The following is a 27,535-nucleotide window of genomic DNA, read 5'->3' as shown; positions in this document are numbered from 1 at the left end:
TAGTTTATTTATGTTTATTCATCATCTGAAATGAAAACATAATGCCACAAACCGTCTAAGTTATAAAAGCATTCAATGCTGTCACTTAAAACATACTGAAGTTGGAAGTATTTTATACCTCCTTTTGTAATTCAGTCATCATCAATATAAATAACATCATCAACAACATGCCATGGAGTTGCCTGGACAGGTTTAGTTGTACACACTGGAACAGCTGATCCACCATTTTTCATTTTGGCAGCCTCTGACTTGTAAACAGGTGGTTTGTTCATGCCTGTGGATGTGTTATACCCTAAACTAGAATGTTCTGGCCTGGGTTTAACAGACCATAGTTTGGGAGAATCACTCTTTTGTACTGGGTGAGAGGTAAAATGTCTCTGTGCCGGCACATTGGTCACAGGCACCTTACTCCCAAAGGGTTTGACAGCCTGAGGAGCTGCAACAGTCTTTATGTATCCACCTGAAGCCGACATAACCATGTGAGAGACAGAAGAGTCCCTTTTCTGACTTAGTGATCTCTGGCCAGATTTGTTCATAGCATTCACATAATCATCTTCTGAAGACACACTGTGAACAGATACATCATCAGCCAGCTCTTTCCTCAAATTCAAAAAATGTTGCTTTCTCCTGCTGGAACTTGCTGGACCAAGTAACCTTCTCTCAGCAACCATGGTATGTTCTCCCCATGTCTTCATCATCTGACCACTATGAGGTATCTTTGTGTGAGAATCAACTCTCTTCTTGGGACCAGCTGGCTGTTCATTAATTGGAACATAGACCAACTTAGATGACTGACGACCATTAAACTGTTTCTCTACCTTTCTTACAAGGAACTGTGGTCTCGGCTGGATGCAATATTGTGAAGATACTGAACCAGACACCCTCGCATTCTGCTGAGTTCTGAGCTGTAGAATGTTCTGATGACGTCTTTGGGCCTGCATGGGCATGGGTCTTACCTGGCGCGTGACACCAGTATTGGTACAATAATACAGCTTAGATCTGTCAGTTATAGGAGGGGGCTGTATTTCCACAATGCTGATGTCATCATCAATCCATTCAGCACCTCGGCTTCCTTTTTTCTCCCTCCAAAACTGGATCTCTTCCTTTGAAACCCTTTTTAACACAACTTTACATCTGCCCATTTGACGCTTTAACTGCCTGCTTTCTTTGTTCAGTCCTGTTCTCATTTTCCTTAAGAACTCAAATTTCTGCTCTTTATTAAATTTATACTCGTGTATGTGCTTGTAGCAGTGCTTCCGTTTCTTTTTGTAAGTGACAGGATAGTCATTTGAACGATACCTCAGTTTATCAAGAAACTCATTTCGAACCACTGTAGAACAGTGCTCTTCCACATCTTTGATTGTGCACACTGAACTGTCCGGTTTGATGTGTTTCTTCACTCTCTTCCCTAGGAGAGATGAAAACGGCACATTAAGAAGTGCTCCTTGAATATTCTTGCTTGGACTAGTGGCCTCAGTGGCCTCACCATCACTGGCATCATCGGGTACTGAGAAACTGAGTCTCTTCCTAGACGTCCCCTCCCCATCTCGACTCAGCTGTGACATCAAGGACCTAGGCGTCCGTGGAGAGGTCAAGGGTCTACTATCCAAGCCTTCAACAGCAACTATCTCACAATCAATGTCCATATCAGACTTGGACTTGGACACAACATGTTTTGCTTGTTTGCTCGATAACAGTCCAAATGACTTCAAGAAATCAGATTGTTGCACTCCACTGTTACAGGGTAAATCATGACGCTTCCACAAGGGCATTTCTAGACGTCTCTTTTGAGGTCTAGGGAGAAATGGTGTAGACTTAGGTGGGCATGTTTTTGGACAATTGCTTTGCACAGAGACAGTACTTGTCTCGGGAATGTCAGATGCACTGTCAGACTGTATTGAGACCCTGTATTCATTTTCCATGTGGGTAAGGACATGTTCCTCCAACTTAGACTTTCCGTTCTTGCCACCAAACCAGCGGTCACAATAGAAACACACATACACATCCACAACCTCGGAATCTGATTCATCTGGAAAATGAACATGTAATAAACATTAACAAAGGACATCATACGATCAATTCTATTTGTTGTTAAACTGGTAATACTATACAGTCCTGTCAATATATACTACTCTCAAAAACTGAGGAGGCCATGATTAACTTTGGATTGATATTCCATGAACTCCGCATACAAAAGCTACTCATGCAAAAGTTAGATCTGATATATGCAAAAATGTGGTTCAACTTAAAGCAATGCCTCTATCAATCACAAAACAATTTCGTCCAGCAAAGTTGGAAAACCTATTCTGGGTACAAACCATAAATGCTATTAATAACTTTTGAGACAAATAATTCTTCTTTACCATTTATTCACTAGTGCTACATAAATGTTAATCACATGTGATGTTCGTACACAAGCAAATGTCTGTCAAATAACTGACATCTTGTGCTGATGGAAACCAACTTTTCCTTCAAGAATTAGCACTGATCTTCAGTGACCCATGCTTGTAGTAAGAGGCAACTGAAGGGATCATGAGGTGGACCAGCACTGACTTGTTTAACACATCATCGTATCCTAATAGTGCAGATTGATGCTCATATGTTGATCTCTGGATTGTCTCGTTCAGAATTGATTATTTACAGACTGCAGCCATATATAAAGAGAAACCAACCCAATTTTTGGCTTAAGTGTAATGCTGGAGGTAAAAAAGTGTAATTCTGTTGCTTCGACATGGCACACATTTTCACAAAAGGAAGATTCTGGGCAGAAATACACATGATCATTCATACATCGAAAACTGTTGGCCATGTGACACAAAATACTGTAATTCCTTACAAGTTAATTGGAATGACCACGATGCTAAGAGTAAGCGATTCCAATCAGTGTAAGACCATTTCTGAACCCCTACACCAAAGTGTTATGAAACACTTCCCTGTAAAATTGTACCCCTTTATTGACTTTCGTATAACAAGAAGAAAAGAAGTTTTAACTGATTAAGTGTAATGGCGTCATTTAATGGTCAAGATCATAATGATTACACAAACGAGTTAAGAGTTGATATCTCTTCATATAGCTGGAATATAACTGAGAAAAGCATTAAATAACAATCAACCAGTCCATCTTTTTATGACATTCAACTGTTAAGGTGTTCAAATTCAGACAAAACCATGAAACATCCTTGTCTAGATGGCACTATTTATCTTTGAGTGAGACAAGAATTCTTACTAGTGAAAGGTACATACCATCTGAAGAATCCACAGACAGGACATCAGCATTGTTTTTCAGGCTAGTCTGAAACACAATATAAAACAATGAAGTAACCATATGACCAAATTTGTACAACAAATTCACCTGTCAAAATATTTTTAAAATGCTTAATTGGTCTGCTCTTTCTTTAGAAATTTAACTGAACACATGGTTTCAATCTTGATCCAAGTCCATTTGGAATGAGGTGAGGTGAAATTGGGTTTAACGTCTGACTTAAGATTAGTCTGCTTATCCGACAGTGTGCAAGTGTGGCTGCTTGTACTAGCCCAGTTTAAGTCTGGTCATATAGAACTAGCTCAATGAGATAAAATGTCACTTAGCATGAACACCCTACTTGAACACATTATATAGACCCCAAACCAACCAGTCCTTAATGTACCCATTAATGCCAAGTTCCAGACAGGGACCAACAAGTGGCATATTTCAACGTCTTTTGGTATGATGCTCATGATGTTGATCACTGGATTGTCTTGTCCAGACTCGAATATTTACAGACCGCCACGAAGACGGTCTCCATCTTGTATGAATGCATAAAATGATTGTAACCATATCTGTATGAACTGATTGTAACCAGTAAATAGATAACCTGAGAACAACACATTCTACAGATTGAGAGAGTTTAGTTTTACACAGTACCCAAATGAAGTCTTGACCAGTCAGTCCAGTGATCAACAGCATGGGCATCAATCTATGCAATAGGGATACAATGACATGTATCAACCAAGTCAGCAAGCTTGACCAGCTCATCCCATTTGTCATCTCTTAAAACTAGCATGGGTCACTGAGGATCAATTCTACACCATTATATTCATGGGCGAATTCCAAAGAACAAAGCATCTGATTGTTACAGAAAGTCCTACCAGATGTATGTCTGTATACCAGATGAGTTACTAATCTATCAAAACATATAAATCAAACTTGTTACCAAGAAAACAGACATGGTCTATATTAAAAGAAGACAAAGTCAGCAATATCCTCCAAAATGGTACAATATTCTTCATGAATATGTCAACAAGATGTTACACTGTTCTTCACACTTATCTAATGAAAACACTTGTATGTGAACAATTCATATACCAGCATGCTAGGATATCACCACCAGATGTGCTTCTACGGTTTCATGTACCTCAGTACATGTTGATACTGGAAACAGCAGACCTATCTAAGTGTTAAATTTGATGAAAGAACACTGAACAGTATTAAACTTTAAAGGAAAAAACACAAATTTCAGTCAACATCAAAGTTGTTGCAATGTTAAATGCAAAATATGTTTCATTTAGAAATCAAAAAGTACAAAAAGGCACCAGTTCACCGCCAAACCTATCTTTGTGTAAAGGTTGGTGAAGAAATATGAACAATTTCCACCTTCTGCTCCGGTAAAGATGAATTTGTATGGACAGATGCTCAGACAAAGTCCAAAAATAACACCCCCTTGCAAAATGTGCTGCAAGGGATAAAAATCATCCTGACTCCCAGGTGTCATGAAAGGGAGTCAAGTAGTTTTAAACAAATATTACTTTACAACTTAGATTATCTGAACTTCAGGCCCAGTAGCATTGCATCAATAATGACCCAAGCTTTTAAATTCATTGCATATTTGAGAAAATATACGCATCAAATACACAGGTTTTCTGCGTCAGGGCAAACACAGGAGAGAGAGAGAGGGGAAGGACTTAACAAGTACTTCTTCTACCTCTACCTCACCCAATGAAGAAGGTAATAGTCAAAAGATTGACATTCCAAAACCTTCTGACACCAAAAGACTGTACTACATAACAAGGAATAAACAGCAATAGAATACAGGATCAACATGATTAAGTAGAGAATTCCTATTCACCACATCATCTGTCGAGTTTGTCCTTGTCAGCAACTCAGTGTGGCCCATATACTCATAACATGCCTGGACTACACTTCGGAGTTTGTCAGTAGATTCACAGTCACCACCAGCAAACTGAAACAGTTAATCTCTGCATTAAAACACATCCACCCAGATAGCATCACAAAAGCACGAACAGTAAACCACTTTTACAAAGTAATCACATTAAACCACTTTTACAAAGTAATCACATTGCTGAGTACAAGTACAGTCCGTTTGATTCCATTTGAGACCGATGAATTGCTCACTAACACAAAATCTAATAATTGCAAACAAAACCAAATTTTGCACAGCCACATGAAATCGACAGACCAACTCTGATGATGTGTCTCATAATTTGGGAAACCCGAATTAAAAAGTTGTTTAACAAACGATCATCAATTTCTTGTCACCTTTAGTTATTTTGTACGGTTACCACTTAAGATGTTCAATGGGCGTCAGTGTTGCCACTTTCAGGAGACGCTGTTGTCCAAATTGGTGTCGCTGTCACCAGAGTCTACCCTGATGACGATTGACTTGATGGTGACATGGTCCAGTCCACTTTGTTCCCAATAATGTCTTACTATTTCATTCTCAACACACTTTTGCCATGTTTCCTGCGTGATGGTGTCTATTGACTGTTAAACAATCGTCTGTACATCCCGAAGTTTGAATGTTACATTTTGCCTGCCAAAATCCGATTTCATGATACCCCAAATGAGTTCTATTGGGTTTAAATCGCAATGATAGGGCGGCAATCGCAAAACTGAATGACCATGTTCTGTAAGGTACTCATCAACCTTAAAGACAGGTGTGGTTTTATTTGACTTTATGATGTCATACAGAACAGGTTTGGCTGCTTTTTCTGGATACGATATTGCTTTGTTTTGCAACCATTCTATCATGTCCCCCTTCTTACTGTTAGAAGTTGGGGCCTTTGTATTAGCTAGTTCAACACCATGATATGGAGCGTTATCCACGACAATCAGACTTTTGGGGGACAGCGCTGGTACCAATTGATTTTGTACCCATTCTAAGAAAACCATCCCGTTCATTTCGGTATGATAGTCTCGGTTGTCTTTAGATTTTGCCTTGAAGACTAGGGAGCAGCCAGGCAGTAATCCCTGACTCTTGCAACCAGCATGGAGCACTAACAGTTGTTCTTCCCTGCCAAGTGGTAATTTTCTGGCACATGACCAAAGAATGATTTGTCTCCATATGCTTTTTCAGAATACGCAGAGACACAAAGGTATTTTGTTTACATAGACACTTAATGACGTTTCGAACCAGCTGTTGTTGAAATGAATCGACTTTCTCACATTGTGTGGGTTTTGAGACGATCCCCTCAGTTGTGTCGGTGCAGGTTGAATCGGTAGTTTTTCAAGATAGTTTTTAACTTCCCTCCCGTCATCCCAACAGCATGTGCAGTTGGTAAACGATACTTAGCCAAAGCATATTGAGGCCTACCCCTTTCACCTTCGATTTTAAAAAAGTTAAATACTTTGCAAATAACTGACTTGGCGTCGTGTGATAATCTCATTGTTTCAGGTACTGCAATCACGAACGTCTGGTTTGCCGAGCAAATAACACGTGCACCTTGCCCACCTGGCTGTTCTACCAGCAAGAGGCACCCCTCGTACAAAATAGCGAAAAGTGAAAAGAAAATGATGGTCGTTTGTTAAACAACTTTTTTATTCGGGTTTCCCAAATTATGAGACATATCATCAGAGTTGGGTCTGTCGATTTCATGTGGCTGTGCAAAATTTGGTTTTGTTGAAATTATTAGATTTTCTGTTAGTGAGCAATTCATCAGTCTCAAATGGAATCAAACGGACTGTAGATAGTAAGTTTGATGGTGTTCAAACTGCATTCAAACAGTTCATTTAGGAACATAATGATCATTCAAAGAGAAACAATGGCCTGGTGAGAGTATCCTTAACAACACACCTAACATGCTACACCTAAATAACGATCCCTCATTACTACTACAGTTGATTGTGTCAGCCACTATATGTGGATACCTGTTTTAAAAGATTATCACTATCTGTGACACATGGAGCAGCCCAGGGTATGTCCACTGGCCACCACTCAGGCTTGTAGAACTGGCTGGCGGCAGCAGGTGGGCTGGGAGTTCGGGCTGGACATGATATGTTGATCAAGCGGGGAATAAATTCCTCCAACTGGGGCTGTAAGTGGACACACGCCATGTTAAGATTATTTTCATCAAAGAGAACTGTCATAGGCAATGGACCAGATACTTGTTTAGGCCACAATGTCCTTCTGTTATTAGTACTGCCATCATGGCACATAGGTTCACCAAGGTGATAAGTTTCATGCAGTTCAGAAGTTGCTCTTAAAACCAAACTAATTAGACAATACTGTATGTTCCACTCTCTAAACTCATTTACATGTATGCATAAATATTTGCTGATAAAGACAGTGACACATTCGTTACAAAATTCAATTATGCACCTATGATGTGAATACATTTAGAAACAATACATTTGTAAGGCATGTTGACGGAGTCCACAAGCACATGAATCATAACTTGATAAATTGGGGCATAAGAATACCTTGGTCATTGAATATAAAGACAGGGGAGGTAACTCCACCATCTTCTTTTCCCTCAAACTCTGCTCTAGGATCATGATCTCATGTTCTCAGTGTGTATATCCGAAGACACTCTAGCTTGTATCATGAGACTGTAAAAGACACACAGTATATCATAAAATATTTCACTGATTCATATATGTTGATAATTCAACCACATGTTACAAAATATATTACATTCTTATCTCAAGTAACAAGATCTCAGATGAGTCCACCACACCATTTCATACATAGCAAGATTATGATGAGAGATTTAAACAAGAGTCATCAGAAGATGACATATCCCCCCGGCCCCCACATGTTTGAAACGACAAATAATCCGAGAGTTACTCAATAACTCATTGCTTTTTAGACTCAGTCTGAATTCTTTCCATGGAATTCATGAAAATTATAAATGCCATATATCTGTAACCAGCAAAGTCACAATTTCAAGATCTGTCTCATATATCTGCCAAGATCTGTTGAAAGATATGTAATGGTTTTTGAGTTGTGTTTTGGGAACGAAGTCCAACCCTCCATTTTGAGACTAAGTCCGAAACGTGTCCAAGGAAACCAAGAAAATAATACATCGCACAAACCTGTACATAGCAAAAGGCACCACTTCAGCTTCTGTCTGATATATCTACCATGTTTTGCAGAAAAATATTGAATGGCTTTTGAGATCTGCCCTGGAAACGAAACACACCTCTCACTTTTGAGACTATGTCCAAAACGTTTCCACGGCAACCGAGAAAAATATAAATCACAAAAACCTGTACATAGCAAAAGGCACCACTTTAGGTTCTGACTGATATATCTACCAAGTTTTGCAGAAAAATATTGAACGGTGTTTGAGTTCTGCACCGGAAACGAAGCCCACCTCACCATAAGACTAACACCAAAATGTTCCATGGAAAAACAAAAAAAATATGAATGCGAAAAATCTGTAAATAGCAAAAGGCACAAACATAGGCTGACATTACTATATCTCTCAAGTTTGGTCTAAAAATATTGAACGGTTTCTGAGTTATGCTCCGGAAACAAAATGATTATGGACGGATGAACGGACGGACAGACGAGGCGTCGACTATATCCCCGTGCATTACATGCCAGGGCGATAAAAAGCTTACACTGAGCGAAAAAATCATAGTCAGATAAATGTTTTTGCAAACACAATAATAACAATCTTTAGTTTTATTTATATCAAAGAGAAATTGTTGGACTACAGTCAGCATCATAATTCAGCCATTCTCAACATGTATAGTGATATCCTTGAACAAAAGTATGCACAAGAGGGAAGTGTAAATATGTAGCTTTTAACATGAGTGATAGTACTGATACAGTGTTCGAAATCAACTTTTCAGTGAGTAGCAAGTACTTGCTACCTGGTTTAAAAATAGGTAGCAAAATCCCTTAGCAGGTAGCAGCATTCTTTCGTATTTCTGTTAATGCCTCCCTCCCAGTCCCATTACTGTCTTTTGGCATATGGAACTGTAATAGGTGTCCTCATAGTAGTAGATGATGCTCATCATCCTTACACAGGAAATGATGAAAAGTCCATTATCAAACATCAGAAGCAGTAATGTCATACTTATGTGCACGCATACTGGTTGATGGGTTCTCTGTCACAACTATTAGTGACCAACAAAAGCTCCAATGAGCATTTTTGGGGCAAGTAAAATAATAGTGTCTGTAAGTTTGCAAGTGAAAGGGCACAAGTGGAGACCTATCCTTCGAAAATGTTGACTAATCGATGAACGAAAGCAGTTTCACTAAAAAATACCAAGTAGCAAGTTGTTGCTACTGTGTTTTTACTGGTAGAATAATAAGATTTTGTATAGCAAATTATACAGAATACCATATATCAGCCAACCACATTCTTTACTGTCACATACACTTCTACCACTATGCAACAGCAAGCTATACAATTTGAAAAAATAAGGTACATCAAAATAACCATGAAAATTGGATTATTTGGGATGACTTCCGGTTAGTACTCCTAATCAGTGATTTTGAAAATGAAAGGCACATTATCACAAATAAAATACATACATGCTTCGTTGTAAAAAACGGAGCTACAAATTTCTGGAAGTTGCAGTGAATGAACATGGTAAAGCTGCTTATCCCTATCCCTATTTTTGTCAAACTAAATGCAAAGAAAATTGTAACAGGCCTCCAGGAGCTAAAAAAAAAAAGAAACAGTCTAAGACAACCAAAACCTAACAAGGTGAGTTGAGTTGCGCATGTTTTCAAAGATGGCGGAAGCCAACTGCTATTCTGTAATCTTACCATTTTAATCATGACGGCACACAGTTTATGGGGATTGTGTCTTATTTACACTTTTTGTGGCTTATTCCTATTTGAAGTGTGTATGTATGACTGTTGCTCCCCGTTTCATCTTTCGCCTGTAGGTCTGTGGAAACTGAGTGTCTTTTTATGGGCTTGCCTTTACTGACTGGTCAGATCAACGTGATGGTCTGATTAACTACCTGTGAGTTAGGTTTGGAGATCACATCTCCTTGAATGTGATTTGGAAAGCCAGTACTCAAGTACATATGACAATGAATGCTTACGTGTCAGTATGAAGTCACAGATGACGTCACAATGACATCACGAGTGACTATGTTCGTTCAGAAAGAAATCACGCATCTTGAAAGAGATAACACAATAAGCATTACCGTTGACATTGCAAAGGCTGGTCGTCTTCTATGTAAGGATAATTTCCTTGAAGTTGCCAAAAAGCGTTTGAACGATCAAACCGCTCTTTCCGCGAAATGTTCGGTAATGGCGGAACAGTGGGGGGGTGATTATAGTTATGACCAAATGCGGACCTCAATACACAAATAAAACGTAGTTTCAAAAGCCATTTCATTTCGGTATGGATACAAAAACACCATTTATTCAGGAGCAGAATAACTTAGTGAATTAATGCAATAGCCAACGGACGTAAAATAAATAAACAAATAGTGGCATGCGAAATAATGACTGGTCCCTAATGTTTTCATGTTCGAATCGATGTTGTTAAAAAATGAACCATTCTCATAGCTACAACATAAAAGATGCATAGTAAAGGATCAGTATTGTAATTCGAAACCGTGAAACATGCCACAATAGCCAAGTATACCTTTCAACGCAACAGAATCCATGGTCAGTGCAGTGTATTCCGTCAGTACAGACCACGATGACTTCTGTCTCACAACCAAAATGGCGTCCGTCTAAGGCCCCATCAAAGCCGAGTGACGTCACACGGGGCGCGTTTCCACGAGCCAAACTACATTCAATGCCAAAAGCCTCGGCGATTCACGAGAACTAACCTTTTCTTCGATATGGGCTAAATACTGTACACATTAATCATGCAAGGTTGATAAAATGGAAACCACTAGATCTACCCTTTAATCAACCGAACTCTGTACATAACTGAAAACTACCCTTCCGAGGGGGCCAAATATACATCCAGTTATAACACCATCGGCCATCACAGACGACGCCGGTTGAAACATAAGATCCATGAAAACTGTAATTCTCCCACAATTTCTTATTTATAATTTCTTTTTAAAAAAAATAAATGAAATGACTGTTTTGATTAGGACTAACTTACAGGTCTTGTCCCAAACACAGTAAATAATCCGGACCCCATACGACTTACCCGTAATCTCAGATAACTAAGTTGGCAATAAACATTTGTCAAAGTTTGTATGGGTAATCAACAAAGTCTTACAAGTGCCAGGGTGGGTGTTATCTTGGAATCGTGGTATGTTTGACTTTTCTTGCGTTCGGCAGTCAATGCAGGTCTTCACCAGCACTAACCGGCACCAATATGTTCAGTTAGCTCTCGGTTTTGTTATAGATATATTAATTAGGTTATACAGATACATTGCGTTGTGATGAGGTTATACAAACGTAATTATAGTTTCTCCTGGGGTTATATATGAGTAAATATATGACTTCGTCAAACGATTATAAATACGGTTGCATGTTAGGCCATTAGGTTATATACGCATATCGCTGGTGCTATTAGGGGGGCGATGAGGAATTTCAGGGGGTGTCCATGTGTTTTGCACATGGAATGCGTGGGGGGAGGGGGCCCAAGCATTGAAGGAAGGTTACACATATAATACCTTATACATATATTGCAGTGTTATAGAGTTATACGTCAGTTGCTGTGTAATTATTGTAATCGTGAAAAAGATATAATATCCCAATAAGTCTGGTCAGCAATGGACACGTAAGCTGATCATCTCTTATCACAGCGATGTAATGATGTTATACAAAGTTATACTACACTGGTGTGTTATTAGGTTGTACGCATGTTGCTGTTAGCAGGTTAAACATTTATTGCTATTATTACGCTATACGTGTGTTCATGTTAGCAGGTAATGCGTGCGTACATTGCTGTTATTAGGTTATACGTGCATTGCCTGGTTATTCGTACATTGCTGTGTTACCAGCTTATATGTATATTGCTCAGTTATTAGGCTACAGATATATTGTTGTTATATTATATTATACATGTGTTGCTTATTTATTAGGTTATGTGTATACTGATGTTACTATGTTGTACGTATATTGCTGTTATTAGATCATATGTATATTATTGCTGTTATTAAATTATATGTATATTGCTTAGTGATTAGGCTATATGCATATTGATGTTATACGTATATTACTGTCATTAGGTCATACGAATATTGCTATGTTATCAGGTTGTACATACACTGCTGTGTTACTGGGCCATGCACACGTACTGCCTTCTTGCTGGTTACATAGTTCTTTGTTAATAGATTAATAAATATTGTGTTGTCGTAAGGTTATTAGTACATTACTAAATTATAAGGTTATAAAGACGATGCTCCTTTCTTAGGCCATAAATCTATACATATATACAAGTACCTTTGTTGTTGAGGAAGACATTGTGCTGTAAAAGACATACGTGTCTACTAGCTTTTGTATTACAGTAAGATTGAAGGCAACCATTTAATGTCTTAGTGTGTGTGTGTGTGTGTGTGTGTGTGTGTGTGTGTGTGTGTGTGTGTGTTCAGGGTAATTATTATTAAATCTATTCTGAGATTAACCTTTCTCTAGCTACAATAATCGTCACTGGGGTTCCTTTTCAATTTAAATGGGTTTATTTGCCACAATGACGCATGTTCAGGGAGTAAGCGTCAGTCTAGTGACACGCCCACCTGAGGAAGGGACGTTAGGCCGGAACACGTTTCTTTAAACCAGCAGCTGACAGTCTCCCTTTGATGGTTCTGGTGGGGAGTCCCTACCGTCGGGACAATCCATCGGCATGAGAGATGGGACTGCGTCTTGCCAGACGAAAAAGGACTCGGTCATTGGTCTGCCAGCTTTTTCAGTTATGGTCGATCTGTCACTTTACCGGTGGTCAGGTTCTTTCTTACACATCCCCACAATGATGTGGGTAATGTTCAAGTTGGCACCGATGTTGCCACAGGACATCTCTGCGTAACATGTGCCAACAACTGGCCATCGTGTATTTTTGTAAAGACTACGTCTATGTCAAGGATAAGGAATGTTTGGTGAATGTGGCATGTCACGAAACGTCTTGTCGTACAATATAACCATTATGGATAACGCGAGGCACGTAAAAAGGGCAAATACGTGGTAATGTACGATCAACTAAAAGACGCCCTTGGTCTACGCTCGATTGCCATTGCACCCATCGAATGTACAGAAACCAAGAGTTTATCAAGCTAATGGTGAACAATTCATATTATTTCAGGACGTTTTGCAAATGGAAGAACGCTAATGTTCATGCGACTAGTGGCGACAACATCAACTAGAGGCGACACTGACGTCCTGGTGTGTCCATGAAACCCTGGCGAACAATTTCTCGAGCAAAATGACTGAGAAATGGTCACAGTTTCAGGCTGTACGATTCTTCTGCAAAAGTATTACGTGTGATTTGACAACATGTCATGTTACATCGTTACACTTGTCTGCAACACGAATGTTCGGACTGCAGTCGAGGCGTCCTTTCAAAGGTGAGAATACTGACTGTGGTCGGTAGGTTTCACATTTATTTTCGACTCGGTGTGCGCATGCACAAAGCGTGTAAAACCATCCGCTGGCAAACTTCCGCTGTGGTCGTGTGTTTACCGATAGGGTAAATACACACAAAATGAAATAATCAAATAAATAATTGTTTACGTGAGACAACTGTTCATAGCGGACTACTTGCATCCATTTGCCAATGCTTTTCAATTATTTATGTCCTAATTTTGTTGCAGCTGCATCAAGATAGTGTTTTCATTAGCCGTGAGAAGAGAAGGACGGTGGTAGCGAGATGTGTTTATTACAAGAACTTGAAGACACATATTAAGCTATTTATTTTACTACTCCCGGTCTTTGGTTCATAAAAGAATTGAGATGAGTTGCAATCGACATTGACCTATACATATGTTTTGATTTTCGTTTTCTCTAGAGTGTGTTCAAACTGTCCGTAAATCTTACGACCAGTGCGGATGTTGGTTAGTAAATATTTTGCACGATAGCGAGTCGAAAATTACTTTGAACCCAACGAATGAGTACAATCTGACACGCTGAGAATTTCTGGCGTCATGTTTCCAAGGTGAAGCCAAGTTTGGTATGAGGAACACGACTCACATAGTGACCAAGTGAATGTCCAGGGCGCAATCACCTCTGTCAGAAAGGCATGCTGGCACATGTACTCACAACCATAATTGCTTACATTCATACCAGGGTGAATGCCCCCGAGGCAATTGTTCCCATCTCTTTCCTATCACAGTAGCCAATCACAGAAGTTTCTTTACTCTGACTTACCAGGAATACACGTATGAACATGTTGATATGTCTTGGTAGGTCTACCTACCCTAACGATACCCTGTCAGTACATCCTGGATTCCTTACGCTTGTTTACGTAACATTGTCAGGCAGTATTTTCCAGATAAGACCCATGAGATCGGGGTCAAATTCTAAACGAATCTACACGTGACGTCTTTTGTAGTCGTCAGCGTAATGGTATAGGACGGAAACCTTGGTCAGTGCATGTTGGATCACTGTCACTACACAAGTCATTGTGTCCGTACTTTTGATTCACAACAGTCAAATGAGATCGATGAAGTTGTGCGGTACCATTCGTAATAATACAATTGGTACCTGCGCGTGGTTGTTAAATGTGACTTCTAGAAACTGAATAGATCTATGGCGATTGTATTGTACGCAGCTGTTTCAGCCTTTGAGTGACGCATGAACACATGTGATCAGTCAAGTCACATATTTCGTATACATATGTAACATTGCTCAAAAGTCCACCATATTCAATTCATCTGTTTTCTTCACAGTATCTCTGCAAACACAAATTGCAGTAGGTTGCAGTCACATCTACCTGACGTCTAAAATGACCGCCATATGACCTTGCAACCCACAACGCATCTGGAACCGGATTCATCCCGCTGATGTGGACTGACGGTGATAACCGCTTAGTCTGGCACCTGCACTATACATCGCACGTTGCAGGAATAACCAGCTGCTGGTCAACACTCATCGATCAATGGCGTCCCGCTCTCACCGTGTTGCTGGCGTCCTGAGAGAGAGGGAGAGAGAGAGAGCGAGAGCGAGAGAGCGGACAAAACTAGGTCAACTGACTGCGCAAACGGGTCGTAATTCTGAAAAGGGCTGCGCACCATGGAAAGACGAGAGCTTCCTGTCAGACTGTTGCTATTTATAACGTACACAATTATTTGGCTCTTGGCCAGTACACAGGTGTCAAGACAGCATCTGGAGTTTTGAGCGAAATTATGCAGAGGAAGTTAAAGAATGAATATAGGCTTTACGGCCTCCTACACACATCCTACACACACAGGAAAGAAAACCCATCACTGTAGTACCGAACTCAATATGAAAATTGCAAAACCTGCTTGTAACTGTCTTTTTGTTCGAAGCAACAGCTCCTTTAAAACACGTGTAACCTATACATGAAAATGCAGTTTTCCTGAGTTCACGATGGACGTGAACAGTTCGCAAAAGATGCTTATTTAACTGAGTAAGGTTCGTTTGGTAGAAGTGATGTCATGTCAACCGTGGGCGTTCACATATGCTTACTTCCATGGTTACCACATAAGACAGGCAATCTGTGATTTTCACATATCTGTTTCAAATTCTGTTTTCACATACACCACTGACGGACAGGACTCGGATGTTCTGAACGTCAATCAAACGATTACCTTTACAAGACGTTCGATATCCCACTTCGAGAAATCTTTTATCTGTTGATGTTGTTTGAACCAAGAGCCATTTCTGCAGACTACGTGTATATTTGTCATGCTCCACAATAGACTGTGACTTTCGACTAGATTCTCTTCCGACATTTCAGTTTGGAAAATTAACAGACCACGAGCGTGTTTCAGGGTTTCACTTCTTGTATCATGATACGCTATATGATCTGCTCATGCTAACAAGAAACGTCCTATGAACGTTGAACTTGAACAGTTATCATGATACGCGCAATGATCTTTGAACATTACGTACGTTTTATCACTGTTACAATGCCTGACTATACTCAGCCGAATAGGGGCTTACAGGATTATCTATACTCGGATACATGGTTACGTTATAGCAAGAGCTTACACGATTTCTTAAAGTCAGATACACGGTTACGTTATACAATCGGATGCACGATTACTTTGATTATACTCGGAACCAAGTATACGTTATACTGTCGGATACACGATTACTTTGATTATACTCGGAACCAAGTATAGTTATACTGTCGGATGCACGATTACTTTGATTATACTCGGAACCAAGTATACGTTATACTGTCGGATACACGATTACTTTGATTATACTCGGAACCAAGTATAGTTATTCTGTCGGATACACGATTACTTTGATTATACTCGGAACCAAGTATAGTTATACTGTCGGATACACGATTACTTTGATTATACTCGGAACCAAGTATACGTTATACTGTCGAATACGCGATTACTTTGATTGTACTCGGACACATGTATACGTCATATTGCTGAATACAAAGTAACTATATTGTCCGGAAGCAATGATACGTGATATTGTCGAATACACGATTACTCCGGACACATGTATACATTATAGTGTAGGATACCCGGTTACTATAATTATGCCCGGACACATGTATACTTCATACAGTCGGATACACGATTACTGTAACTATACCCGGACACATGTATACGTTATAGTGGATAAACACGATTACAATAACTATACTCGGACACATGTATACGTTATAGTGTGGGATACACGATTATTATAATTATACCTGGACACATGTATACATTATAGTGCCGGATACACGATTATTATAACTATACCCGGACACATGTATACATTATAGTGCCGGATACACGATTACAATAACTATACCCGGACACATGTATACATTATAGTGCCGGATACACGATTACAATAACTATACCCGGACACATGTATACATTATAGTGCCGGATACACGATTACAATAACTATACCCGGACACATGTATACATTATAGTGCCGGATACACGATTAAAATAATTATACCCTGGCACATGTTTTCATTATAGTGTAGGATACCCGATTAAAACAATTATACCGGGACACATGTATATGTTATTGTGTCCGACACATTATATTATGATTATACATGGACACATGGACACGTTAGACAGTCCGATACTTACTTACTTGGACAGCTGTTTACTAGAGATATACCCTAACATCTGCTTACTTGGAATATGCTAACATGGGCAATGCCCGGATGCACAATTTGCTTGGATATGCTTGCACCTGCGATTACGCAAGATTACACAACAGTATACATAAACGCGACCGGTATGTATTTGACAGGGCGTGCGTGAAAGAAGCTCCCGTCGGGAGTAGAGTGTCCGGGGCAGAGAGTCAGTGGGTTTCACGTGAGTGTATCTTGGGATGGTTCATATCCTTTGTGAACATCAGGAATAATGATGATGTCCTGTATTAGGAATTACCACTGTGAATATTCTGTATTAGGAATTACCATTGTGAATATTCTGTATTTGGAATTACCATTGTGAATATTCTGTATTTGGAATACTCATTGTGAATATCCCATGTTCTTGGTGAGCTACAATACAAAGTGACAGGTCATCTAATATACAATGTCAATTTCAAGTCCCATGGATGAGGCAACTGTCCCGTCTCATAAAAGATATCTAATATAGCATAACATTACGATATGCAGTTATATGTCCACACAATGACAACATGAAACATTACAGTTGTAATGAAACTCTATGCACATGCAGCTGAAAGTTAAGTATATCTCCATACAATGTCTCCGCTATTCTATGTACAGCTCAAGCTGACGATCACCTCCATACAATGTCTCCGTTATTCTGTGTACAACTCAAGCTGACGATCACCTCCATACAATGTCTCCGCTATTCTATGTACAACTCAAGCTGACGATCACCTCCATACAATGTCTCCGCTATTCTATGTACAACTCAAGCTGACGATCACCTCCATACAATGTCTCCGCTATTCTATGTACAACTCAAGCTGACGATCACCTCCATACAATGTCTCCGCTATTCTATGTACAGCTCAAGCTGACGATCACCTCCATACAATGTCTCCGTTATTCTGTGTACAACTCAAGCTGACGATCACCGCTATTCTGTGTACAACTCAAGCTGACGATCACCTCCATACAATGTCTCCGCTATTCTATGTACAACTCAAGCTGACGATCACCTCCATACAATGTCTCCGCTATTCTGTGTACAACTCAAGCTGACGATCACCTCCATACAATGTCTCCGCTATTCTATGTACAGCTCAAGCTGACGATCACCTCCATACAATGTCTCCGCTATTCTGTGTACAACTCAAGCTGACGATCACCGCTATTCTGTGTACAACTCAAGCTGACGATCACCTCCATACAATGTCTCCGCTATTCTATGTACAACTCAAGCTGACGATCACCTCCATACAATGTCTCCGCTATTCTATGTACAACTCAAGCTGACGATCACCTCCATACAATGTCTCCGCTATTCTATGTACAGCTCAAGCTGACGATCACCTCCATACAATGTCTCCGTTATTCTGTGTACAACTCAAGCTGACGATCACCGCTATTCTGTGTACAACTCAAGCTGACGATCACCTCCATACAATGTCTCCGCTATTCTATGTACAACTCAAGCTGACGATCACCTCCATACAATGTCTCCGCTATTCTGTGTACAACTCAAGCTGACGATCACCTCCATACAATGTCTCCGCTATTCTATGTACAACTCAAGCTGACGATCACCTCCATACAATGTCTCCGCTATTCTATGTACAACTCAAGCTGACGATCACCTCCATACAATGTCTCCGCTATTCTGTGTACAGCTCAAGCTGACGATCACCTCCATACAATGTCTCCGCTATTCTATGTACAACTCAAGCTGACGATCACCTCCATACAATGTCTCCGCTATTCTATGTACAACTCAAGCTGACGATCACCTCCATACAATGTCTCCGCTATTCTATGTACAACTGAAGCTGACGATCACCTCCATACAATGTCTCCGCTATTCTGTGTACAACTCAAGCTGACGATCACCTCCATACAATGTCTCCGCTATTCTATGTACAACTCAAGCTGACGATCACCTCCATACAATGTCTCCGCTATTCTATGTACAGCTCAAGCTGACGATCACCTCCATACAATGTCTCCGCTATTCTGTGTACAACTCAAGCTGACGATCACCTCCATACAATGTCTCCGCTATTCTGTGTACAACTCAAGCTGACGATCACCTCCATACAATGTCTCCGCTATTCTATGTACAGCTCAAGCTGACGATCACCTCCATACAATGTCTCCGCTATTCTATGTACAACTCAAGCTGACGATCACCGCTATTCTGTGTACAACTCAAGCTGACGATCACCTCCATACAATGTCTCCGCTATTCTGTGTACAACTCAAGCTGACGATCACCTCCATACAATGTCTCCGCTATTCTATGTACAACTCAAGCTGACGATCACCTCCATACAATGTCTCCGCTATTCTGTGTACAGCTCAAGCTGACGATCACCTCCATACAATGTCTCCGCTATTGTATGTACAACTCAAGCTGACGATCACCTCCATACAATGTCTCCGCTATTCTGTGTACAACTCAAGCTGACGATCACCGCTATTCTGTGTACAACTCAAGCTGACGATCACCGCTATTCTGTGTACAGCTCAAGCTGACGATCACCTCCATACAATGTCTCCGCTATTCTATGTACAACTCAAGCTGACGATCACCTCCATACAATGTCTCCGCTATTCTATGTACAACTGAAGCTGACGATCACCTCCATACAATGTCTCCGCTATTCTGTGTACAACTCAAGCTGACGATCACCTCCATACAATGTCTCCGCTATTCTATGTACAACTCAAGCTGACGATCACCTCCATACAATGTCTCCGCTATTCTATGTACAGCTCAAGCTGACGATCACCTCCATACAATGTCTCCGCTATTCTGTGTACAACTCAAGCTGACGATCACCTCCATACAATGTCTCCGCTATTCTGTGTACAACTCAAGCTGACGATCACCTCCATACAATGTCTCCGCTATTCTATGTACAGCTCAAGCTGACGATCACCTCCATACAATGTCTCCGCTATTCTATGTACAACTCAAGCTGACGATCACCGCTATTCTGTGTACAACTCAAGCTGACGATCACCTCCATACAATGTCTCCGCTATTCTGTGTACAACTCAAGCTGACGATCACCTCCATACAATGTCTCCGCTATTCTATGTACAACTCAAGCTGACGATCACCTCCATACAATGTCTCCGCTATTCTGTGTACAGCTCAAGCTGACGATCACCTCCATACAATGTCTCCGCTATTGTATGTACAACTCAAGCTGACGATCACCTCCATACAATGTCTCCGCTATTCTGTGTACAACTCAAGCTGACGATCACCGCTATTCTGTGTACAACTCAAGCTGACGATCACCGCTATTCTGTGTACAGCTCAAGCTGACGATCACCTCCATACAATGTCTCCGCTATTCTATGTACAACTCAAGCTGACGATCACCTCCATACAATGTCTCCGCTATTCTATGTACAACTCAAGCTGACGATCACCTCCAAAACGAGGGTACATGACATGAAGTAAAGATTAGACGTGACATGCCGGTTTACACACACACTTGATTACTTGGAGTAATCCCGGATACGCGAGTAATTAGAAAGTATCCCGACACCTGCTTTCTTGACATTACTGGGACACATAATTCATTGGAATGTACTCAAACACGTGGTTACTTGGAATGTACTCGGACACGTTATTACTTAAAATGAACTTGGACACGTAATTACTTAGAATGTACCTAGACACGTGATTACTTAGTGTGTACTTGGGCACGTGATTGCCTGGAATGTACTCGCACACGTAATTACTGGGAATGCACTCTAACACGTTATTTCTTAGAATGTACTTGGGCACGTGATTACTTGGAATGTACTCTGGCATATCATTGCCTTGGGCATACTCTCACACGCAAGTACATAAACTACACTGATACCGATATATATATTTGACTCGGCTTGTGTTGAGGAAGTTTCCCCGGGGATCACATCAGCGATACACCAGGGCCGAAGCTGTTCCGATGATAACCATGCATAATTCATCAACTTACTCACAACCTGGTCTGTGATCCGATTTCCACGTCATTAGGACGCTTCCCTTCTGTACGTCTTTACGTCAGCTTTCACTGAAAGTAGGTCATCGACTGGCAAACGCTAGCGCCGCACATCGAGTAGTTAACTACTGCGCAGCAACATCGTCGTCGCGCAGTGGAGTGAGTCATCCGCTGGACTATTTATAGCTAAAGGGAAAGGCGACAACGGCAGCGAGGGAACATAACTTAAAGTAAAGATTGCGAATCACGTGATTAAAGTGGATATGCTCGGACAGGTGATCACATGAAATACAGTCAAACTCCTGATTACCTATGTAGTGTATTCAGACAATTCTTGCGATATACTGGGACACGAGCATGCTTGAAATTATTCATTCACGTGATTACTCGGACTCGTAATTTCTCGTAACATACTCGGACACGTGATTACGAAGGTTCTCACAGGGCATGTGATTACTTGAATGTATTCGAACACGCGATTTCTCGGACACGTGATTACTTGGAATGTACTCGGACACGTGATTACTTGGAATGTACTCGGACACGTAATTTCTTGGAATGCGCTCAGACACGTGATTGCTTGAAATATACTCGGGAATATCGTTGCCTTGGGAATACTCGCACAGGCAAGTACGTAAACTACACTGACACGATATATATTTGACTCGGCTTGTTTTAAGGGATTTCTGGGAGCCACGGGGATCACATCTGCGATACACAAGGGCCGAAGCTGTTCGGCTGATAACCATGCATAATTCATCAACTTACCCACAACCTGGTCTGTGATCCGATTTCCACGTCATTAGGACGCTTCCCTTCTGTACGTCATTACGACAGCTTTCACTGAAAGTAGGTCACCAACTGGCAAAAGATAGCGCCGCACATCGAGTAGTTAACTACTGCGCAGCAACATCGTCGTCGCGCAAAGGTCATCCGCTGTACTATTTATAGCGAAGGGGGAGGGACACGCCGACAGCGAGGGAAATGTGTTGATTTTAACGATCTCTTTATACAGCGGGCACAAGGATAAAAAACTAACAATTTACAGTAGAGCTGTCTTTCGAAAGCAGTGTTTTCTTTCGATCTTGGAAACCTCAACGAACCAGATCGAAACGTGTTGGCAAAGTAAATATGTTTGGTTGACGAGTGACCTACGGTGTTGTTCACTGGTTGTTAGATTTCAAGTGACGTCATCGTTAAAGCTGTATCATACATTTAGTCATAAAGATAAGAACTGTAATAATCACAAAGAACCAAGTACTGATAGCATGTACCATTTCTGATATCCACGTGTGACATTTGACATTTCGATTGCTGACATATATAACTGTTAACGATACAGTGATGATGATTTTGCATTTCTGATGTTCTACACTATTGTGAAATTTGACGTCGTATTACTTGCTGTAAACAATGACACACATACCCACTTCTCATAGTTTGCAGTTTTTGAAGAGAGCAGTGAGAAAGTCAAGTTGTAAAACCATTCGCTCGCCACGCTGACGACCCGTGTTCGATTCCCAACTTTGACACAGATATGTGAAGAGCGTTTACTACTGTCCCCCTATGTTGCTTGGATACAGCGGCTTACACCATACTGTTATAGCAGGACAAATGGTCGCCCCAAAACTGTAAAACCAAGCAACCAGGGCACATGGCTGACTTTCTTTCGCCTTCTCCTCGTAGCCATTTTGTATTATATCTGTAATTTCATACCTATATTTTCAGTGTGGAACACTGTCCTAATCTGTCTTGTATTTAAACTGGTTAACTTAAACTGAACTTCTAAAGTACTAGGAATGTGGTAATCTCTGATGACGCAGGTCAGCCAAGTATGAATACTCGAGCGCACTTACTATAACGCTTCTTAAGATAATACTAACCAATAATCACAAATGACCAGAGAAATCAACGAGAGGCCTATTCAGAGGGGAATTACTTTATAACATGGCGGCATGAATTTCTCGAAGTGATTCCATACTCCGATAACTAACAACAGTTTGATTGGCCTGGCCAACAAGCGTTATTGACACTTGCTCTCGAGACACTAATCAGGATCCCTTGTCTTCATGGAGCTCGTGTGAACCATCTGACACGTTCTGTATCCACTCGATACGTGCGTCACTCTATGTGGCCTCAGCGTCACTGTGACGTAATACGTTGACAGACCTGCATGGTCGGTTGGTTAACAGCTGTAGGGGTCTGTCGACCCAGCCCGCATGAAGTCATGCTTGTAGAATTACGCATAACTCAGTGCCATATGTTATGAGTGGAAAGAGAAGTCGTGATGTATGATACGTATATCATTAATCAACCCGTATATCATTGATCATCCGGTATATCGTTGATCGACCCTAATATTCATCCACCCGTATATAGCTGATAGAACTGTATATCATTGATCAAACTGTATATCGTTCATCGACCCTTATATCATTCATCCACCCGTATATAGTTGATCGAACTGTATATCTTTGATCAACCTGCAGTATATCATTGATCATCCTGTATATCGTTGATCATCCTGTATATCATTGATCATCCTGTATATCGTTGATCATCCTGTATATCGTTGATCAACCCATGTCACTGATCGACATGCATGGTATGAACACCTCATTGTTGGTGGCTCATCAAATACATTGACACAAATATAATCTTACGTCACCCACATGTTTCAGGCTGTTACCTCAATAGGACTTCATCATGCGGAAAGTAATTAGTAGCAACTGACTTGATGAATAAGTCCTACCACTGAAATATACTGAATTCTGGTTACCCTCACTGGTGTACCCACGGACAACCGGAAGAAGATTATTTCCGGCATTTAGGCCCAAGTTGTGTCTGAACTGAAAGGCACATAAGTCGACGCTGGGGAACGAAGGCGGAAAGCTACGTGAACTGCAACTAAACCGAAAGGTTGTGTCAAGATACCACTCACCGTCACCTCGTCACTGGTTTATCGTCACCCGGGTACGCCTAACGTCTGCTCTTAACAAAAGTAGGTCACCGAATGCACAACGCCTGCGCAGCATAACAACTAATCCCAAATACTAGGATTAAGTCCCGAGCGAGTTTCGGCTATTTTTAGATCAGACCATCCCTTGGCAGACTGCCAGCAAAATTATTGTGGAAAGATCGTTGTTGCTTGAGGGCGTGTTTCATAAGCGATGGGTGAGAGTCGTTGACAGGATATCATCAAACATGCCTAAAATTTGTGGTTGATACCCATATTTTAGTGACGAAAAATACATCGGCGTTTGAGACAAGTGAAGTCGATATGTTAAAATATGAAAAATAATGACGTTGTTGCGCTTCGGAGTCAAATTCACTCGACCTGTTTTCCACGTTGTGCGCCACACGTTCTTAATTCGACATGATATATCCCGTCGAGTTTCATATACACGTTTCTCCTTGGTGTTACGTCAATCTCTCACAACAGACAGCGTAACAGCCTGCTGTTGGGAAAACAGTACAGTTGGTCTATCTTCGAAGACAGCGTAACAGCATGTTTTTGGGGAAAACAGTACAGTGGGTCTATCTTAGAAGACAGCGTAACAGCATGTTGTTGGGAAAACAGTACAGTGGGTCTATCTTAGAAGACAGCGTAACAGCATGTTGTTGGGAAAACAGTACAGTGGGTCTATCTTAGAAGACAGCGTAACAGCATGTTGTTGGGAAAACAGTACAGTGGGTCTATCTTAGAAGACAGCGTAACAGCATGTTGTTGGGAAAACAGTACAGTGGGTCTATCTTAGAAGACAGCGTAACAACATGTTGTTGGGAAAACAGTGCAATGGGTCCAGACAGCGCAACAGCCTGTTGTTGGGAAAACAGTACAGTAGGTCTATCTTAACAGACAGCAGTCGGATGTTTCTCAGCATGCAACAAAATCAACTGTTGCTACATATGCTAAGTCTGCACGCACGCACTAACGCATGCACGCATCCACGCACACGCACACACACACACATACATAGATAGATATAGGTATAGATACATATAGATATAGATATGCACTACAATTTTCTGAAAATGACTAAAGCCAGCTAGCTCCTCTTATATTGTTATATTTTATGAATAGAACTTATGCACCTATGTTTTCTGTAATACATGAAATTTCATTTCAGGGACGTTAGCATGGTATCCCTTTGGTCCTTTTCGCACATCAGATGTATAAGCAAGCACGTGCATTTAATGAGAGGAAAACGGTGAGTTGACATTGACAGCTGTGACCATTACGAATGTATCTGGCAACAGCGTTGCTATGGTTACCTCTCCGATTTTCAGTTTCCCTATCATTTGGAATCGAAACTCAACCTATACGTCACACGAGATTGCTGTTTTTCCCTTGGTAGGTATACTAATGAATGGTCAATGTTGACATGGATTGATTGTGGCATGGTAAATGTGTTGGTGTGGATGGGTCATTGAGTGGTGAGGTTAATGTGCTGGTGTGGATGGATCATTGAGTGGAGAGGTTAATGTGTTGGTGTGGATGGATCGTTGCATGGAGAGAAAGGTTAATGTGTTGGTGTGGATGGATCGTTGCATGGAGAGGTTAATGTGTTGGTGTGGATGGATCGTTGCATGGAGAGGTTAATGTGTTGTGGATGGATTATTGAGCAGAGTGCTTAATGTGTTGGTGTGGATGGATTGTTAACCGGAGAGGTTAATGTGTTGGATGGATCGTTGCATGGAGAGGTTAATGTGTTGGTGTGGATGGATCGTTGCTTGGAGAGGTTAATGTGGTGTGGATGGATTATTGAGCAGAGTGCTTAATGTGTTGGTGTGGATGGATTGTTAACCGGAGAGGTTAATGTGTTGGTGTGGATGGATCGTGGCGCGGAGTGGTTAATGTGTTGCTGTGGATGGATCGTTGAGCGGAGTGGTTGATGTGGATGGATCATTGAGTTCAGAGATTAATGTGTTGGTGTGGATGGATCGTTGCATGAAGAGGTTAATGTGCTGGAGTTGTTGGATCATTGAGTGGAGAGGTTAATGTGCTGGTGTGGATGGATCGTTGCATGGAGAGGTTAATGTGTTGTGGATGGATTATTGAGCAGAGTGCTTAATGTGTTGGTGTGGATGGATTGTTAACCGGAGAGGTTAATGTGTTGGATGGATCGTTGCATGGAGAGGTTAATGTGTTGGTGTGGATGGATCGTTGCTTGGAGAGGTTAATGTGGTGTGGATGGCTTATTGAGCAGAGTGCTTAATGTGTTGGTGTGGATGGATTGTTAACCGGAGAGGTTAATGTGTTGGTGTGGATGGATCGTGGCGCGGAGTGGTTAATGTGTTGCTGTGGATGGATCGTTGAGCGGAGTGGTTGATGTGGATGGATCATTGAGTTCAGAGATTAATGTGTTGGTGTGGATGGATCGTTGCATGAAGAGGTTAATGTGCTGGAGTTGTTGGATCATTGAGTGGAGAGGTTAATGTGCTGGTGTGGATGGATCGTGGCGTGGAGCGGCTAATATGTTGGTGTGGATGGATCATTGAGTGGAGAGGTTAATGGGTTGGTGTGATTGGATCATTGAGTGGAGCGGTTAATGTGTTGGTGTGGATGGATCGTGGCGTGGAGTGGTTAATGTGTTGGTGTGGATGGATCATTGAGTGGAGAGGTTAATGTGTTGGTGTGGATGGGTCATTGAGTGGAGAGGTTAATGTGTTGGTGTGGATAGATCGTTGAGTTCAGAGGTTAATGCGTTGGTGTGGATGGATTGTGACGTGGAGTGGTTAATGTGTTGGTGTGGATGGATCGTTGCATGGAGAGGTTAATGTGTTGGTGTGGATGGATCGTGGCGTGGAGAGGTTAATGTGTTGGTTTGGATGGATAGAGCCGGACTTGTGTTGTGGCTGTGTCAGTTGACTGAACACTGGCGGGAGACTATATTTCATGAACGTTGCTTGGATCTTTGTTTTCATACGTGATATGCATGACCTGTAGCCTGCGTGGACTCTACTTCCGGAATGTGTTCTGATACCTCTCAGTATGTTTCGACGTCTTGGTGTCAAGGTGTTCTACTTAACTATATTGTTATCTCCAAAGGTGTTCAACCCATTTAGTTATCCTTATCGCATTCTACCCACTATCAACGTTAGCC

The 27,535-nt window shown here is 41.0% G+C and overlaps 1 protein-coding gene across 6 annotated transcripts in view; it reads right to left on the bottom strand.

Annotated features, from left to right (window-relative positions):
- Positions 1–27,535, bottom strand: part of LOC137295579 (uncharacterized) — a 29,445-nt gene continuing 1,910 nt past the window's right edge. The window contains exons 1-6 of one of the 6 annotated variants that reach the window (XM_067826991.1): positions 24,370–24,479; positions 7,697–7,825; positions 7,145–7,309; positions 5,106–5,219; positions 3,244–3,292; positions 1–2,029 (exon numbers count right to left, since the gene is read on the bottom strand). In XM_067826991.1, the coding sequence (XP_067683092.1) occupies positions 132–2,029; positions 3,244–3,292; positions 5,106–5,219; positions 7,145–7,309; positions 7,697–7,771 (2,301 nt within the window). In that variant the 5' untranslated portion in view covers positions 7,772–7,825; positions 24,370–24,479 and the 3' untranslated portion in view covers positions 1–131. Of the gene's footprint in view, positions 2,030–3,243; positions 3,293–5,105; positions 5,220–7,144; positions 7,310–7,696; positions 7,826–10,390; positions 10,409–10,836; positions 10,986–21,425; positions 21,585–22,196; positions 22,312–24,369; positions 24,480–27,535 lie in introns of those variants that run through there. The other 5 variants (XM_067826990.1, XM_067826992.1, XM_067826989.1 and 2 more) reach the window with 5 other exon arrangements.

The sequence above is a fragment of the Haliotis asinina genome, chromosome 9, assembly GCF_037392515.1.
Source record: "Haliotis asinina isolate JCU_RB_2024 chromosome 9, JCU_Hal_asi_v2, whole genome shotgun sequence".
Classification (NCBI taxonomy): Eukaryota; Metazoa; Mollusca; class Gastropoda; order Lepetellida; family Haliotidae; genus Haliotis; species Haliotis asinina.
The sequence above is the reverse complement of the archived record's forward strand: the minus strand, read 5'-3'. Positions and strand labels throughout refer to the sequence as shown.